This window comes from Talaromyces marneffei, chromosome 4 (assembly GCF_009556855.1).
Source record: "Talaromyces marneffei chromosome 4, complete sequence".
Lineage (NCBI taxonomy): Eukaryota > Fungi > Ascomycota > Eurotiomycetes > Eurotiales > Trichocomaceae > Talaromyces > Talaromyces marneffei.
Window position 1 is genome coordinate 2,928,058 of NC_072351.1, and position 14,287 is coordinate 2,942,344.

Consider the following 14,287-nt stretch of genomic DNA (forward strand, 5'->3'; position numbering starts at 1 on the left):
GTACTAAATAGTTAGTAGGTAGTATTATTTATGATTGCATTGTTATAGATAACTATTCTCCCGGTTTTTTGGTATATCGAACGAAAGTGAATTTATGATAGCAATGAAATACAAGTGGGTATAATATTACAGACGAAATGAAAACGCTACATAATTAGGCCTTCCTACCAAAGACTGATCCAGCCAGCCAGAGTCCAGTGCCTGCACCAACAACCACCAATCCTACTAATCGTTTCGTCCAACTATCCTCGTCAGTCATCTTGCTAGCGCCCGCAACAACCTGTCGCCTTTGGTCCGTACTAGCAGCAGGTGACGGCTCCGAGCGTTTGTCCTTCCGATCAGAGAATGTAGTGGTATTCTGAGTCAAAAATGGATACTCCTCCTCCCGCCTCTGCCACTTCTCAACCAACTTCGCAATCTCATCCAAATCCTCCTTTAGCGATCCCGGCCCCGTCGTCGCGTTACTTTCCACCTGCACATTCTGTGTATTTCCGAAAAAATCAACCACAGTCCTTAAACGACCCTCTTGCTCGCCGCCGGGGAACAGATCCCATCTCAGACCGGGCTGGGAATGAATCTTGCTCTCGTCGTACGAGTCAAAAAGGTCGCCCAGGGTAAGTTTTGAGTTTGGTGATGTGACCTGTGTTTCTAGGAATTCGAGGACGTAGTATGTCCATCGATCGATGACGGCGACACCGACGTCGTTATCTGCATGGTGCGAATAGGATGATTCGTCAAGCGCGCTAGAGCCCGTGGCGATGATGTTGGGGGAGTAGAAATGGGTGTACATGGTATTTGCTTGGCACGTATCGATCATGAAGAGAAGTTCGTGATATCGCTTCTTCTCCCACATTTGTCCAAATGCATCCGCTAGATCCCATGCACCAATTTCCTCGGAATCTTGAAATTTTAAAAATCGATCCCCGCCGTGTCCAGTCATGTATACCAACACATTACTCCCCGCATCGGATCCTAGACGCTTACTCCGCGGCACATCCTCATCCAGCCGATCAGTAAGCAGTCTTATAAAATTCTCCACTGTAACCTCATATCCGCGATAATCAACCTCGATATTCTCTCCATACAGGTCAACCGCTCGATCGGCGTTACTATACACCGTTCCCGGGAATGCGTTGCGCGGGTTGCACGCCATATCGTCCGGAAGCATGAGGATGATTTGCGAGTCGGGGATTCCGAGTCGCTTTACTGTTCGGTAGAGTGATAGGACGTTCGCGAGGTGGCGGTAGTTGAACCAGAAGCGTGACGTGGACACGAGAACGGCCCAGTTCGAGGTGTGTTCGCCAGACACCGTGGCGGGTATGGTGCATGATAAGAGTAGCGAGGCGAGGCTCGCTGCGGCGAAGGGGAGCCGCATTGTGTATTAGAGTGTGATATATATGTAGCGAGCGTGGTGTAGTTGTAATGAATGTAACCCCTTAATGTCGGCTTGATGTTGATGTTGAAGTCGAAGGGATGAAGTTGATTAGTGAACGGATGGAGACCTCGGAGGATCGGTGGTACGGCGGTGGGGCGGAGCTTAATAAGTTGAATGTTTCCTATTTCGGACAGTCTTCCAAGCCCTAATTGCCTAAACGAGCACCGTGATCATTTGGTCACCACTCGAAAGTCGATTGGTTTTAAACCCCTGTCATTCTATACAATTGACCGAAATCCAAGATGATGTAGGTGGACCTGAAGTGGAAGAGCCATCCAGACGTGGCACTTTACAGCCTATACCCCTGCTTGTTGTGAACGCCCGGAGCATCTCGGTCATCCCTGGTGGGTAACATCAATATCTCTCCAAAAGAATAGGATCATTACAATTGGCCATTGTCTAGAGTGTACTAATTAGTAATGCAGACAATGATATTATGCACAGACCTTAAGTCAGGTTTTCTAGCAGGAGCTTGGGAGGAGACATATTTCTTTGTTTGCGAATTAGCCTGCTTTCACTCTGGTTTCGCAACTTCGTAGGCTTCACAACCTTGTGGGGTTGCGAGTTGAAATTTGAAGGTCATTTCCTTTTAGAGGATCTTCCGATCTACTACTCATGCAGTCTTACTCCAATCACATACATACCATAATTTATGGCGCAGCTGGTGACATATAACATCATGCAACTAAACTAGAAGCCAAATCAACGCAATCATAGGCTATTACCCTTGAGCACATCTGGAAGGCGATCTTTGTTAGGTTGGCGGGGGGCTATTTTGGTCGATCTTGTGCCGAGTTTATGAACGTATGGCTAAAATGAAACGAAGGACAGAGTCACACAGATATTGACCTATTTCTAAAGAATATTCCACATGAGGGGTGTACTTTACGTGATATAGCCTTCGGGCACGTATATATGGACCCGTGGACTGTTTTCTCATGAGACAAAAGAAGGCGGCGGTCTCAATTAATTGTACACTGATTTGTCTAGAGAGACACATAGTGACAATGGATACATTCCAAAAAGAGACATCTCCTGAGATACCAGGGCATGAAGGGACGCTTACCATGGCAGACGAACAATCCCAAAATGACTTCAACTACATCTCAGGATGGAAGCTTCATATCATTACAACAGGGGAAGTTATAATCAAAAAAAAAAAAAAAAAAAAAAAACTTACTGGTCTTTGACTGACAATAATGGAATCTACAGTCTTTTCTTGGGCATCTTACTCATTAATTTCGAAATTACCATCGTCAGTACTGCTGTAGTGTCCATCACAAATGACCTTGAAGAATTCGCCGAGAGCAGCTGGATACTTACAGCATACCTGATCACCTACATCGGTAATAGACTCCGTCCAGCCAATAATAGAATATTACTGACCTTATCATACCGATTAGCCGGTCTAGTGATTTGGGCAAAAATGAGCGACTTATTTGGCCGTAAACCAACATGCATAATCGCGATAACAATTTTCACGGCTTTCTCGGGAGGCTGTGGAGCAGCTCAAACAATGAGCCAGTTGTGTGTTTTATTACATGGCACTTTTATGAGATGCATCCTGATTTTTGCAAATTCAGAATCGTATGTCGGGCATTCCAGGGAATTGGCGGCTCGGGCCTATACTCAATCTCTTCGGTCATGCTATACGAACTGGTTCCACCGGTGAAATATCCTTTGTACACGGCTTCAGCCATAGCTCTCGCTGCTCTTGGAAATACTATGGGACCGATATTTGGTGGACTCATAACCGAAAAGTCGACGTGGAGGTGGGTATTTTTACTCAAGTAAGTAACGTTTGAATATGAATAACTCTCTATCAGAAATATTTCTTGCTGTGACCCCACGGTAACGATCAACAGCGTTCCTCTCGGTGTCATTTCTGGAGCTCTGTTGCTTTTCTCGGTTCCAGGCGATTTTCCAAACCAAGGTAAAATAGCAAGAAGAGAACGACCCCGCCTTCAAAACATTGACTTCGTCGGGACATTCCTGATGCTTTCAGCCGTAGCACTTATCGTCAGCGGTTTTGATCAGGCTGCTTCTCGCCTCTCCTGGACGACCGCAGAGGCTCTGGGGCCCTTGTGTGCCTCGGCAGTTGCCTGTATAGCTTTCTTTTTGAGTCAATACTGGCACGCAAAACGCCACCAGAGCCCCATAGAGTCTGTATTCCCATGGAGGTTCTGCCAAAGCCGGGTGATTATGGGTATCATCATGTGCGTCTAAATTCTAAAAGTTGAACGTCGGAGTGAACATATCTGATACAAAAGCTTCTAGATCTTCATTCATGTTTGGCGCCATTAGCATCACATTCATCTTCGAACTTCCTATCCGTTATCAAAATGTTCAAGGCTTGAACTCTTTACAAGCAGGTCTCAGATTGCTTCCATTCTCATTGAGTGGGCCTATCGGATCCATTCTGTCCGCCGGTCTGTGCAAAAGCTTGCGAATTCCTCCGATATATATTATGATTGTCGGGAGTATATTGCAGGTTTTAGGTATTATATTCACATCACGAATGTCTACTACCGATCTGAACTGGAATGGCTTGTACGGTCTTGAAGTACTTATAGGTATAGGGTTTGGATTTTGTTTAGGAGGCGCCACCCTCCTGATCCCATTCATTTTCGAGAAAGAAGACCTTGGTAAGAGGACGCATACGCCCCTCCCTCCATCTATTAGAGCCAAAAAATGAGAATAAGACGAGCTAATAGTTGTTCGTGTAGCTGTTGGAACCGCAGCTACCGTCCAGTTCCGATTCCTTGGAGGCGCTTTGGTAGTCTCTCTCGTCACAGCTGTAGGGAACAGTTGGGTCAGGAATGAGCTGTCTGGTTCACTGAGCCCCGAGCAGATATTCTCTATATTCCGATCAACCGACGTCATCGACACACTGCCAGTCAGCCTGCAGGCCATGGTGCGGCATGAGTTTGCCGAAAGCTTCAGTCTGCAGATGCGAATAGTAATCGGCTTTGCGGCTACTGGGATTTTGACTACGCTGCTGATGTGGCAGAAATCTCAAATTCATGTTCAGTAAAATACAAAGTTTATGGACCCACAGAAGTACTATTTAAGAGTATTAATGGCCGCTTTCAATACTTCTGCTTTACAAGTCGTCGTTATGGACTAATCTCCATTTGTTCATTTACACCTCCAACAGGATATTTTTTATTACTATATTAGTATCAGCTAGATTTACGCATCTATGGTATGATTTGTCTATTAATTTACGACATTATGGCGAGAGACAAACAAGAACTTCAGTTGATGATCGGGCCTGAGATTTGATGTGAACATTTCCTATTCAGACGGCTTCCCTAGCCCTAACTGCTAGTTAGTTATGCGATGCACATCTTAATGCTATAAGTTATTGGCTGGTACGCTTAATATTAATAAGTCTGTCTAAGTTATAGGGCAGATTTTTGATTACTTTTCAGCGTCCGACATAAATTTCGACATAGGAAGTCTGGTCATGTTGAGCGGGATTTGTTGGTTATAATCAGTCGCTGGCCGTTCATCATCTCATCCCACGGTGATATAAAACTCTTTTCGATGCTCGCTGGACTCATATTTTATTCCTCAATCTTCTAGCTCAACTTATAGTTTTTTTTTCAATTTTGTATTTTAGAGTAAGAGAATGAGATATAATTGCGGTATGCGGCCTGTGTAACATTCATTGAACCACACCGAGTTTGAAACCCTCAGCCTCTAACGAGTATTTGAAAGTACGATTTGTCCCATTATCAATGCTGTAACTCAGTAAAAAATACCTTTAGTAAGATTCGCTATTGGGATATGTCGAGTTAGCGTTGCTCATAATAAGTACTTATCCTCATTCCCTGCATGAGTCTGCAACATTTGAGACAGGAAGCATGCTACATATCACCGCTAATCGCTTTCTCAGCTCTGTTTGCATGTGTTTCGGTTTTAACTGCAGAAGGTAGATCCGCCAATTGTGTTAGGCTGATTTGTCAGGGATCGTACAGATATGATATGGAATGTGACCTATATGCACGACGCGTACCACCTGGATGAATCTGATTTAAGAAGCGAGATTACTAAGACTTTGGATACATACACACCCATACCCTGGCCCTGGCCCGGATGCAGTTATGAAACCGCAATGATAAAGTTTTAGATGCAAAAGTCGACAGGGGGTTTGGTGGTGTGTGTTGCCAAATATAAAGTGTTTGAAACCCTACTTTCTCGAAAATCTCTTTCGTGCCTGTGCCACAAGAATTTTACACCACGTCACGGACAGATCAATCTACCGAGATAGCTTCGGCAACCTAGAATATTGAAATATGCCTACAGAAAAACCTTTCAAAGTACTAATTGCCGGTGGTGGTATCGCTGGTCTTGCCCTAGCCCACATGCTGGAAAAGTTCCACATCGATTACCTTCTATTAGAATCGCACAGCGAGATTGACCCAACCCTAGGCGCTAGTATCGGAATAGGGCCTCACGGATCTCGAATCCTGGACCAGCTTGATCTGTATGAACCAATCGCAGAGTTAGACTATAAGGACAAACGGGGAAACCACATCCATAAGGAGAATGGTGATTGTCTACTGAATGTATCGCGTTTTAATCACCATCTTGAGTATCGGTATCTATCCTATTTATTTGTACTGTTTAGGGTGTTTCTTCATGCTGATTGTTGAAATTTAGACACGGATACCCGATTATATTCATCGATCGCCAGTTGTTCCTTCGTGTACTCTATGACCGGTTGCGATACAAGAACTGCGTTCTGCTGAACAAAAAGGTAGATCGTGTTGAGCTACTTGAAAGCGGAGTCGAGGTCATTACAACAGATGGGCAGATCGTTAGGGGCTCTCTAATTATCGGGGCAGACGGAGTGCACAGTGCTGTGAGGCGAGAGATGTACCGGATTGCTAGTGAGCAGGCTCCTGAGTACTTTGCAGCAGACGAGCAAGAACCTGTATCATGCCACTATATCTGTAATTTTGGCATTGCTCAGAATGTGGCTGGTTGGATCCATGGTCATACATATACCACCGTGGGAAAAGGATACTCTCAATTGGTTGTATCTGGGCCGGGGAATCGGATATACTGGTTCTTTTTTGAGAGGTTACCGGAGACCAAGTATGGCAAGGATGTACCACGATGTATCCGAGAGATGGAAGCAGAGTTTATCAAAAAACACAAGCATGCTCCGATCACCAAGACAGTTACATTCGGCCAGATATATGCTAAGAGGTTGTTCACTACACTCACACCTCTGCATGAATATGTGCATGAAAAATGGTTCTTCGATAGGATATTCATGATGGGAGACTCAGCTCATAAGGTTCGTTTAAGTCCAGTCGGGCTAGGAGTGTACGAGACTAAGTTAACATCAAAACTCATTAGCTGAATCCCATATCGGGCCAAGGTGGTAATGCTGCAATTGAATCAGCCGCAGATTTTGTCAATATACTTCTAAAAAAGAAGTATAGCCGGACCGAAGGTCTAAGTGGAATGACGAGTAAGGATATCGCAGCCATCTTCACAGAAGCACAAGCTTCCCGGTATGAGCGTGCGGAGCAGATAGTTGCTTATGCCCATCTACAACAGTCCTTGACAGCATATGAAAAGCCGCTCATATCGAAGTTGACCTGGGAGTATCTCATGCCTTCTAAAGGGCCATATGGCCTCATAGATATGTTTAGTGACCAGTTTATCGATAGTGCGAGATTGAAGTACCTTTCCGTTAAGAAACGGGCACGAGTTTTGCCATACGCCGATGAGCTGCCTTCTTCACCACTGAAGAGGGTGCGCCTGATACAGATAGTATTCACGTTGTGGATGGTGTATTCTGCATTCATGGCCTATGAATTGTCGCAGTCTCAGAAGCCTAGGACGGACGGTCTAGCCACCCAAAACAACCGCTTTTTGTCGCTATCCATGCAATCAAATCCGGAAAATCGGGTCCTACAAAACTACTACTTCTTATCAAACCTAATTTCACCAATATTGATCTACATTATCGAAGGATACCGCCTCGGAACTCGAAATACCATCCTCGCTTTGCCCAGTCTATTCCTTTTAGCAATCGGATTCAAAGGGATAGCACTTATATCGCCAATATACGCAGCCCTAAGTGTCTTTTGGTCCACTCCCCTGCCCACAAGACGATTTGTCAAACTAGGTGTCGCCCACGCCTTAATACCAGCACTCATTCTGGGTTATGTATTGCCAACAGCTCTTATTCTTTCAGGCACTCTCGATATAGCGAAATGGGCCACATGGGCACCTCGCGTCTACAAATTTGCACCAGTTTTTGTGGGCGGTCTGGCATTTTTCTTTGCATATCTTGGTCAGATTTGGAACTCAAGATACCAGACGCCGAAGGACCAAGAGCAGTCTGAATTTGAATGCTATAAGGCTCAAGATGTGCCGACTTTGAAATCCGCATATCTTTTTGCTTTTTTCTTGCAGGCTATGGTTCACATCACACTTCTGGCGTTTGCATATAACGAGCTGAGAACCGTTGCATTCCAATCTTATTGGAACAGCAACCACAAAACGATACATCAGGCAATAGATCTCTTTTGGAGTGATCCGGAAATTGCATTCGCCACCTGGTTGATAAGTAATATCTACTCGATCTGGGATCTCCGTTGCTTTGGCTACATCAAAACTCGGGATTGTATAATTGGTGCATTAAACGTTGTAGCCGGACAACTTCTTGTCGGACCTGGTGCAACATGGGCTGCACTGTGGTATTGGAGAGAGGGGGTTATCGTGGACCTACAGAGAAATTGAAAGCGCAGAGGGTTAATTGATTCGCTGCCCTTGTAAGGTGTCCTCAGCTAGAAGGTTATAATCGACTCGACTACATATCTCACAATTCTCAGTTCTGTGTTGAAATTGTAAGAAGGGAGAAGGTCGGAAAGTTGTCGAATCTGATTACAAACCCTAACAGGACTAAGACTGAAGCGGTTAAGCTCGACGCAGATAATGACTGCACTAAGCCAGAAGAAGTAAAAAGAATGTAAAAAACCGGCGGACTAGCCCTAAATAGGGAAAAGTCGGTCATTTGAAGGGCGTGAAGTTTGATTGGCCAATTAGGGCTAGCGGGTCAGAAGATTGATCCCAAAAGAGAAGGAGCAGTCGTGATGGATGACTCTTTTCTTCTCTCCCCAGGTTCTCTCCCGGAAGAAATATCAAGTCAATTGATATCTCATCTTTATCCTTGGTCCTTCCTCTTCTTGTTTACTGTCATATAATTAAATGACTGGCGCGGCAATTGGTTCTTGATTGTTTGAGAATACCCAACTCTCAGGCGGGACAATCTAACTAACTACCGTAAGCCCGCTCACTGACTCATCCGATCTGCCATCAAACTTAACTACTACTCTTTCTTTTTTCTTCCCACCTCCAATATATCTCCTATCATTGTCAAAACCCATCACTCTGGCCTTCTTTCTGATTACCTGTCTTAGCGTATATATTGGCTGGCTATTGGCCCAAAGCGTGTTGAGTACAATTCGGCTTCCACGAGTCGCCCCTACACTACTTACTCATCAGCTGAATATCCCAACGGCCCAATCGGTCTAACCGGTGCAGGTCTAAGACCGGTAGCACCTTTTGCAGTCTTCGATTGCTGAAAGCCAATAAAATACAAATGGAATACTTCAACTTTGAAGAGGCATCCTACGCCTCGAACAATGTGCAGGATGATGTTGCATCTGATTGCCAAGAAGTCGACGAAGTAGAAGCCGTTGAGAATTATGAGTCGTTGTTTTTCGATAAGAACTTTCAGCTGCATCCCGTCTCGGGGCTGACAGCTGATGGTGAGGTCGGTAACCTGCATGATCAGGGACTGGACCCCCAGCTCCGGGCTAACTATCCAGATGTTCCCGAGCCGACCCCTGGCTCACAATATCCTATGTTTCGATCTCCGCTGCCCTGTGATTTCTGTCGGCAAATGGGATTCGATTGCTTCCTCATTCAACGAGGCATATTAGCTGCCGGCTGTACCTGTTGTGTCTCGCTCTACCGAGAGTGCAGTTTTACACACGCAAAAACCCCGGGCAAGTTTCTACACACTCTGCATCCAGTGGGCGAAGACGACGTCACATCTACCGGCGGGCTTACTGGAAGACGAGCCTTGAAATCTGTGGGATCAACTAAATTCGATCATCTTGAATCTCGTGGCCGCAAAAGTGGTGCCCGTTTCTCTCGTGAAGCCGTTAGAATATTGAAGAACTGGCTCTCAGAGCACTACCAACATCCTTACCCCAACGAGGCAGAGAAAGATGCTCTGAAAGAACGTACTGGTCTCAAAAGAAGTCAAATTGCCAATTGGCTTGCCAATGCTCGTCGTCGCGGCAAAGTCTTGCCATCTACACGCGATAGTTCGCCTACTCCAGGTGCCCTTGATATCCCAGGATCCACGCGTACATCATCGGCATCATCGACAACATCAACGTCGTCATCGTCCACTCTTGAATATGCGCTGATGACACCTTTGGAGCGATGGAAGCACTCTCCACCTGAACACGAAGCTGCCTCAACCAGCGCCATTATCCGAGCCATGGCCAGTGCCTCTCTTCCTCCCCCATCACCGTCTCATGCCCAGCAGCAGCAACAGCACCAGGCCTACTATCCTCCTGCAATGTCTGGAAATGGTCGATCTTTTTCCCGTAAGACGGGCTCCAGCAATGACTCTACTTTGTCGTTTCAAGCACCGTCTGTGAGTAGTTACGAAACGGAGAATAAATCATCGATTTCGGACTACTCTTTCGCCTCTGCATTCTCGCATCGCTCTTCTCAACATTCGTTAAATTCAGCAGACCGAAAAGAACGACGTCGGCGCCGTAAGCAGATGCCACCAGTTCCGGCATTTGACCGACAGCCTGTTCGTGGAGCTCGTATCTTTCAATGTACATTCTGTATTGATTCTTTCCCCGCGAAATATGACTGGCAACGTCATGAGAAGTCAGTGCACTTGGCTCTCGAGAAATGGACTTGTGCACCACACGGAGGAATTATAACGATCTCCGACGGGAAGAAAGCATGTGCCTTTTGTAGAGCCCCTAACCCGACCGACGACCATTTAGAATCTCACAATTACTTGACATGCCAAGAAAAGACAGTTCAAGAACGAACATTTTATCGCAAGGATCATCTGAATCAGCATTTACGATTGATGCATGATGTCAAATATGACTCGTCGATGGATCAATGGCGAAGCACAACAAACGACATCAAGTCACGATGTGGCTTATGCGATACCAACTTCACAACTTGGAAAGAGCGTGTGGATCATATAGCACAGCATTTTAAGAACGGGGCAGACATGTCAAAGTGGAAAGGTGACTGGGGGTTCGAGCCATACGTTCAGCGACTCGTTGAGAATGGTATACCTCCATACCTCATTGCAAGCGAGCGAGCAAATCTCAATCAGGACAGAGTGCCTGGATCAGGGAGCCAGAAAAAGGTCATCGATTCTTTTACGGGCTCTTCGTCGGTGGTCCTACTAGTACCCACGGATGAGACATCCTTTACGCGGCTCGAGAGTGAGCTGAAAGCATACATCGGGGGCCAACTGCTGGATGGCAGCACGCCAACTGATAAAGAAATCCAAGATCAAGCTCGTATGATCGTATACGGCAGTAATGACCTATGGAACCAAACATGCGCCGACAATATTGTCTGGCTGAGCGTGCTTAAACGAGACTGCGGTATGGAAGATCTTCCTGGCTTAGAAAACACCAACCTAGAAGATCTCGAAATGCAGCCTCCTTTCGCAGGTCGCATGCAACACCCTCCTCTAGAAACAAACACCTTTGCTGCCGGAAATGTACGTCACTCATGGTTCAGCGGTGCCAGCCTCGGAAGCGCAGCAGTTTCGGCATCCGGGCTGCAAAGCCCAGCTTTCATTTCGAGCAGCGGTTTCCCCTCAGCTGCTGCCAGCATGCCTGGAAGTCTTGCAGGAAGCTTTTCTGGCAGCATTGGAGTTTCTTCTGCCGGCCCTTCTTCGTCTGTTATTCCTGGTCTGTCAAGTGGATGGAGCAGCAATTTTTCCGTGGGTGAACGATCAGCATCCGACTGGGCCGGATCTGCTGCCTTTGCAGATCCCATGGCGCAGTCGAATTTTGATCTAGAGCTATTGCAGCAATTAAATGGTTCAGAATCTCATAACATGGACATCGATACATCCATGTTCGGCATGGAAGGACTCACTTCCCAGTCTGAAATTATGCGTACTGTTGCAGCTAAGACTCCACAGTCCTTTGATCCCTCGACGATGACAACGGCCGAGACTCAGCCAATATCCATTCCCACTACCACCGCTGCTGCGGATATGCACTCATATTTTGAGCCATCGTTTTCATCGCAGCCGGGATATAGTTGATTTTGATGCGCCTGTTTTTGGTTCCTGGTTATGGTTCATCTCAATTCCCGCGTTGTGATTTGTTAGTTATTTGCACATATTTCGGTAACGATAAAAGATCAATGGCAAGATTGAATGGAAGAGGACCCAAATAAAAAGGAGAGATGTATATACTTGACCAAAATTGATCAATTAAATCCTTCATATCGAGTATACCTAACCAACTAACTACGAAATTATTCAAGAAGGACGAAATTCGTCTAATATACCCAAATACCAGTGCGCCAGAAAACCACAGAGTCAGAAAGTCAGTAACTGCGCCCTACGGATGACACCAACCCGCTTCATAATCGTTTCTAGGTAAAAAAAAACGGGTGTCTGGGTGGTCTAGATGGTCGCCTGTCAGCCATAGGGCGTGGTGACAACAACAGATCAATGTTTCCGCATTTGGGTAACCTATTTATTTATTTATTTTCATGTGCTTTGACCATCAACCTAACATGTTCATTGGCAAATGACTATCAACTGGTGAAATTAGTTATTATGAAATGGATCTTCATTAGGCTAGTATAACTGGTTAAAAAAAAGGGGAGTTCAACTTGATCACTTGAATTGGTAGGATATATAGTTAACTAGTCAATTAGATGAGACAATTAAGTTAGATGAGAACCATTAATAATCAATAAGAAACCAAGGCTCGACCTCTGCAAATTCAATTATAGAACAGTCCCCATGTTAACATGCACAGCCTTGATTTGTGAATAAGCCTCAAGACCAGCTTCACCCAACTCGCGACCAAGGCCGGATTGCTTAACACCACCGAAGGGCACACGAGGGTCACTGTCCTGGGAACTATTAATCCAAACCATACCAGACTCAATCTCAGCCGCGACACGGTGGCCGCGCTGGATATCGCGTGTGAAGACCGATGCGCCGAGACCATAGGTCGTATCGTTTGCGCGAGCGATGACTTCCTCTTCGGTCTCAAAGGAGGCGATTACGACCACCGGTCCGAAAATTTCTTCCTTGCAGATGCGCATGGAGTCGTTGACATTAGTGAATACGGTGGGTGCAATGAAGAATCCTTTGCTGAAGTCGGTGCTTGAACCTTCTTCGCGGTAGGGGCCTCCGCCAGTGAGGACTGTGGCGCCTTCGGATTTACCAATGTCGATGTAGCTTAGGATACGCTCGTATTGGGCACGAGTAACCTGAGGGCCTTGGAAGGTAGACTCGTCCCATTGATTGCCGACCTTGGACGTACTCTTGACGGCTTCCTTGTATTTCTCAATGAATGTGTCGTAAATCTCCTTTTGGACGAAGATACGAGATGTCGCTGTGCAGATCTGGCCCTGGTTCGACATGATGCCTGCATGTGACCATTTGACTGCTTGTTCGAGGTCGCAGTCACTGAATACGAGGAGTGGTGATTTACCGCCAGTTTCGAGAGTGATATTCTTCAACGACGCGGACGCCATCTTCATGATCTGTCGGCCAGTGACGGTTGAGCCGGTAAAGGCGACCTTGTCAACGAGGGGATGCTCGACCAAAGCGGCACCGGCTTCGCGACCGAATCCGTTGACGACGTTGACAACACCGGGTGGGAAGCCAGCTTCCTTGATACATTCTGCCAGAACCAGAATACTCAATGGAGTCTGTTCAGCGGGCTTCAGAACGATGGTGTTACCGCAAGCAAGAGCAGGCCCCAGCTTCCAGGCTGCCATTGCAAGTGGGTAGTTCCATGGGATAATCTGACCGACGACACCAATGGGTTGGCGCAGAGTGTATGCGAATTTCTCGGGGGTAGTGTTGATGGTTTGTCCATATGTCTTATCGGCCCAGCCGCTGTAGTAACGCAAAGTGAGGGCGACCTCGCCCAAGTCCTCGTTTAGGGCAACTGCGTATGGTTTACCGTTATCCCATGCCTCAATTGTGGCTAGAGTCTCCCTCTTCTCCTCAACTAGATCAGCTAGACGGGCCATCAGGCGACCCCGGTCTGTGGCTGCGAGTTTCTTCCAGGAGGGGGCCTTGAGGGCGGCGTGAGCAGCTCGGACTGCGCGATCGACATCTTCGGGGCTGGCTGCTTGGACTGTGGCGATCTCCGATTCGGTTCTGGATGTCGTCAAATGAGCGAGCTGTTCTTTGAAAGCAAGATAGGGAAGTACTCACGCTGGGTCAATAGAGGTGATTGTTCCACCGCTACCCTTGACAAACTCATTGTTGATGAAGAGACCTGTAGGCTGGGTGTACTTAAAGCCATTGGGAGCAGTGATCTCCACTGAGAGATCCGACATTGTGAAGGGATGAGAGCTTGTAGTAGTTGGACTGGAGAATGGTCGGCGTGCAGAAAAGGAGAAAGCACGAGAGTATTTGAGTGAAATAAGAGGAGGAGGAGTAAACAATGGTGTATGTGGAAGATGGCAGTATGCAGCTCCTCTTATAGCAAAGACTGCTCGAACAGAGCTCCAATCGGAACGAAGACAACCCCGCATATGAAGAATCAGTACGTC

General features: G+C 46.4%; 5 protein-coding genes across 5 annotated transcripts; 3 read left to right on the top strand and 2 right to left on the bottom strand.

The window, feature by feature from the left end:
- Positions 1-154: 154 nt before the first annotated feature.
- On the bottom strand, positions 155-1,375 carry EYB26_006092 (uncharacterized protein; the record flags this gene model as incomplete). The annotated part of the gene is made up of 2 exons (XM_054265368.1): positions 155-640; positions 697-714. 2 exons carry the CDS (start codon positions 712-714, stop codon positions 155-157), a joined length of 504 nt encoding a protein of 167 aa, XP_054121343.1.
- Positions 1,376-2,524: 1,149 nt separating this feature from the next.
- EYB26_006093 (uncharacterized protein) lies at positions 2,525-4,469 on the top strand (the record flags this gene model as incomplete). Its single annotated transcript, XM_054265369.1, has 7 exons — positions 2,525-2,577; positions 2,648-2,781; positions 2,839-2,962; positions 3,019-3,225; positions 3,301-3,651; positions 3,713-4,080; positions 4,162-4,469. 7 exons carry the CDS (start codon positions 2,525-2,527, stop codon positions 4,467-4,469), a joined length of 1,545 nt encoding a protein of 514 aa, XP_054121344.1.
- A 1,267-nt stretch (positions 4,470-5,736) lies between these two features.
- EYB26_006094 (uncharacterized protein) lies at positions 5,737-8,203 on the top strand (the record flags this gene model as incomplete). Its single annotated transcript, XM_054265370.1, has 3 exons — positions 5,737-6,041; positions 6,104-6,746; positions 6,809-8,203. 3 exons carry the CDS (start codon positions 5,737-5,739, stop codon positions 8,201-8,203), a joined length of 2,343 nt encoding a protein of 780 aa, XP_054121345.1.
- Positions 8,204-9,065: 862 nt separating this feature from the next.
- On the top strand, positions 9,066-11,801 carry EYB26_006095 (uncharacterized protein; the record flags this gene model as incomplete). The annotated part of the gene is made up of 1 exon (XM_054265371.1): positions 9,066-11,801. One exon carries the CDS (start codon positions 9,066-9,068, stop codon positions 11,799-11,801), a length of 2,736 nt encoding a protein of 911 aa, XP_054121346.1.
- A 695-nt stretch (positions 11,802-12,496) lies between these two features.
- Positions 12,497-14,071, bottom strand: EYB26_006096 (uncharacterized protein; the record flags this gene model as incomplete). The annotated part of the gene is made up of 2 exons (XM_054265372.1): positions 12,497-13,889; positions 13,947-14,071. The coding sequence occupies 2 exons, from the start codon at positions 14,069-14,071 to the stop codon at positions 12,497-12,499; spliced, it is 1,518 nt and encodes a 505-aa protein (XP_054121347.1).
- Between the last annotated feature and the right edge of the window lie 216 nt (positions 14,072-14,287).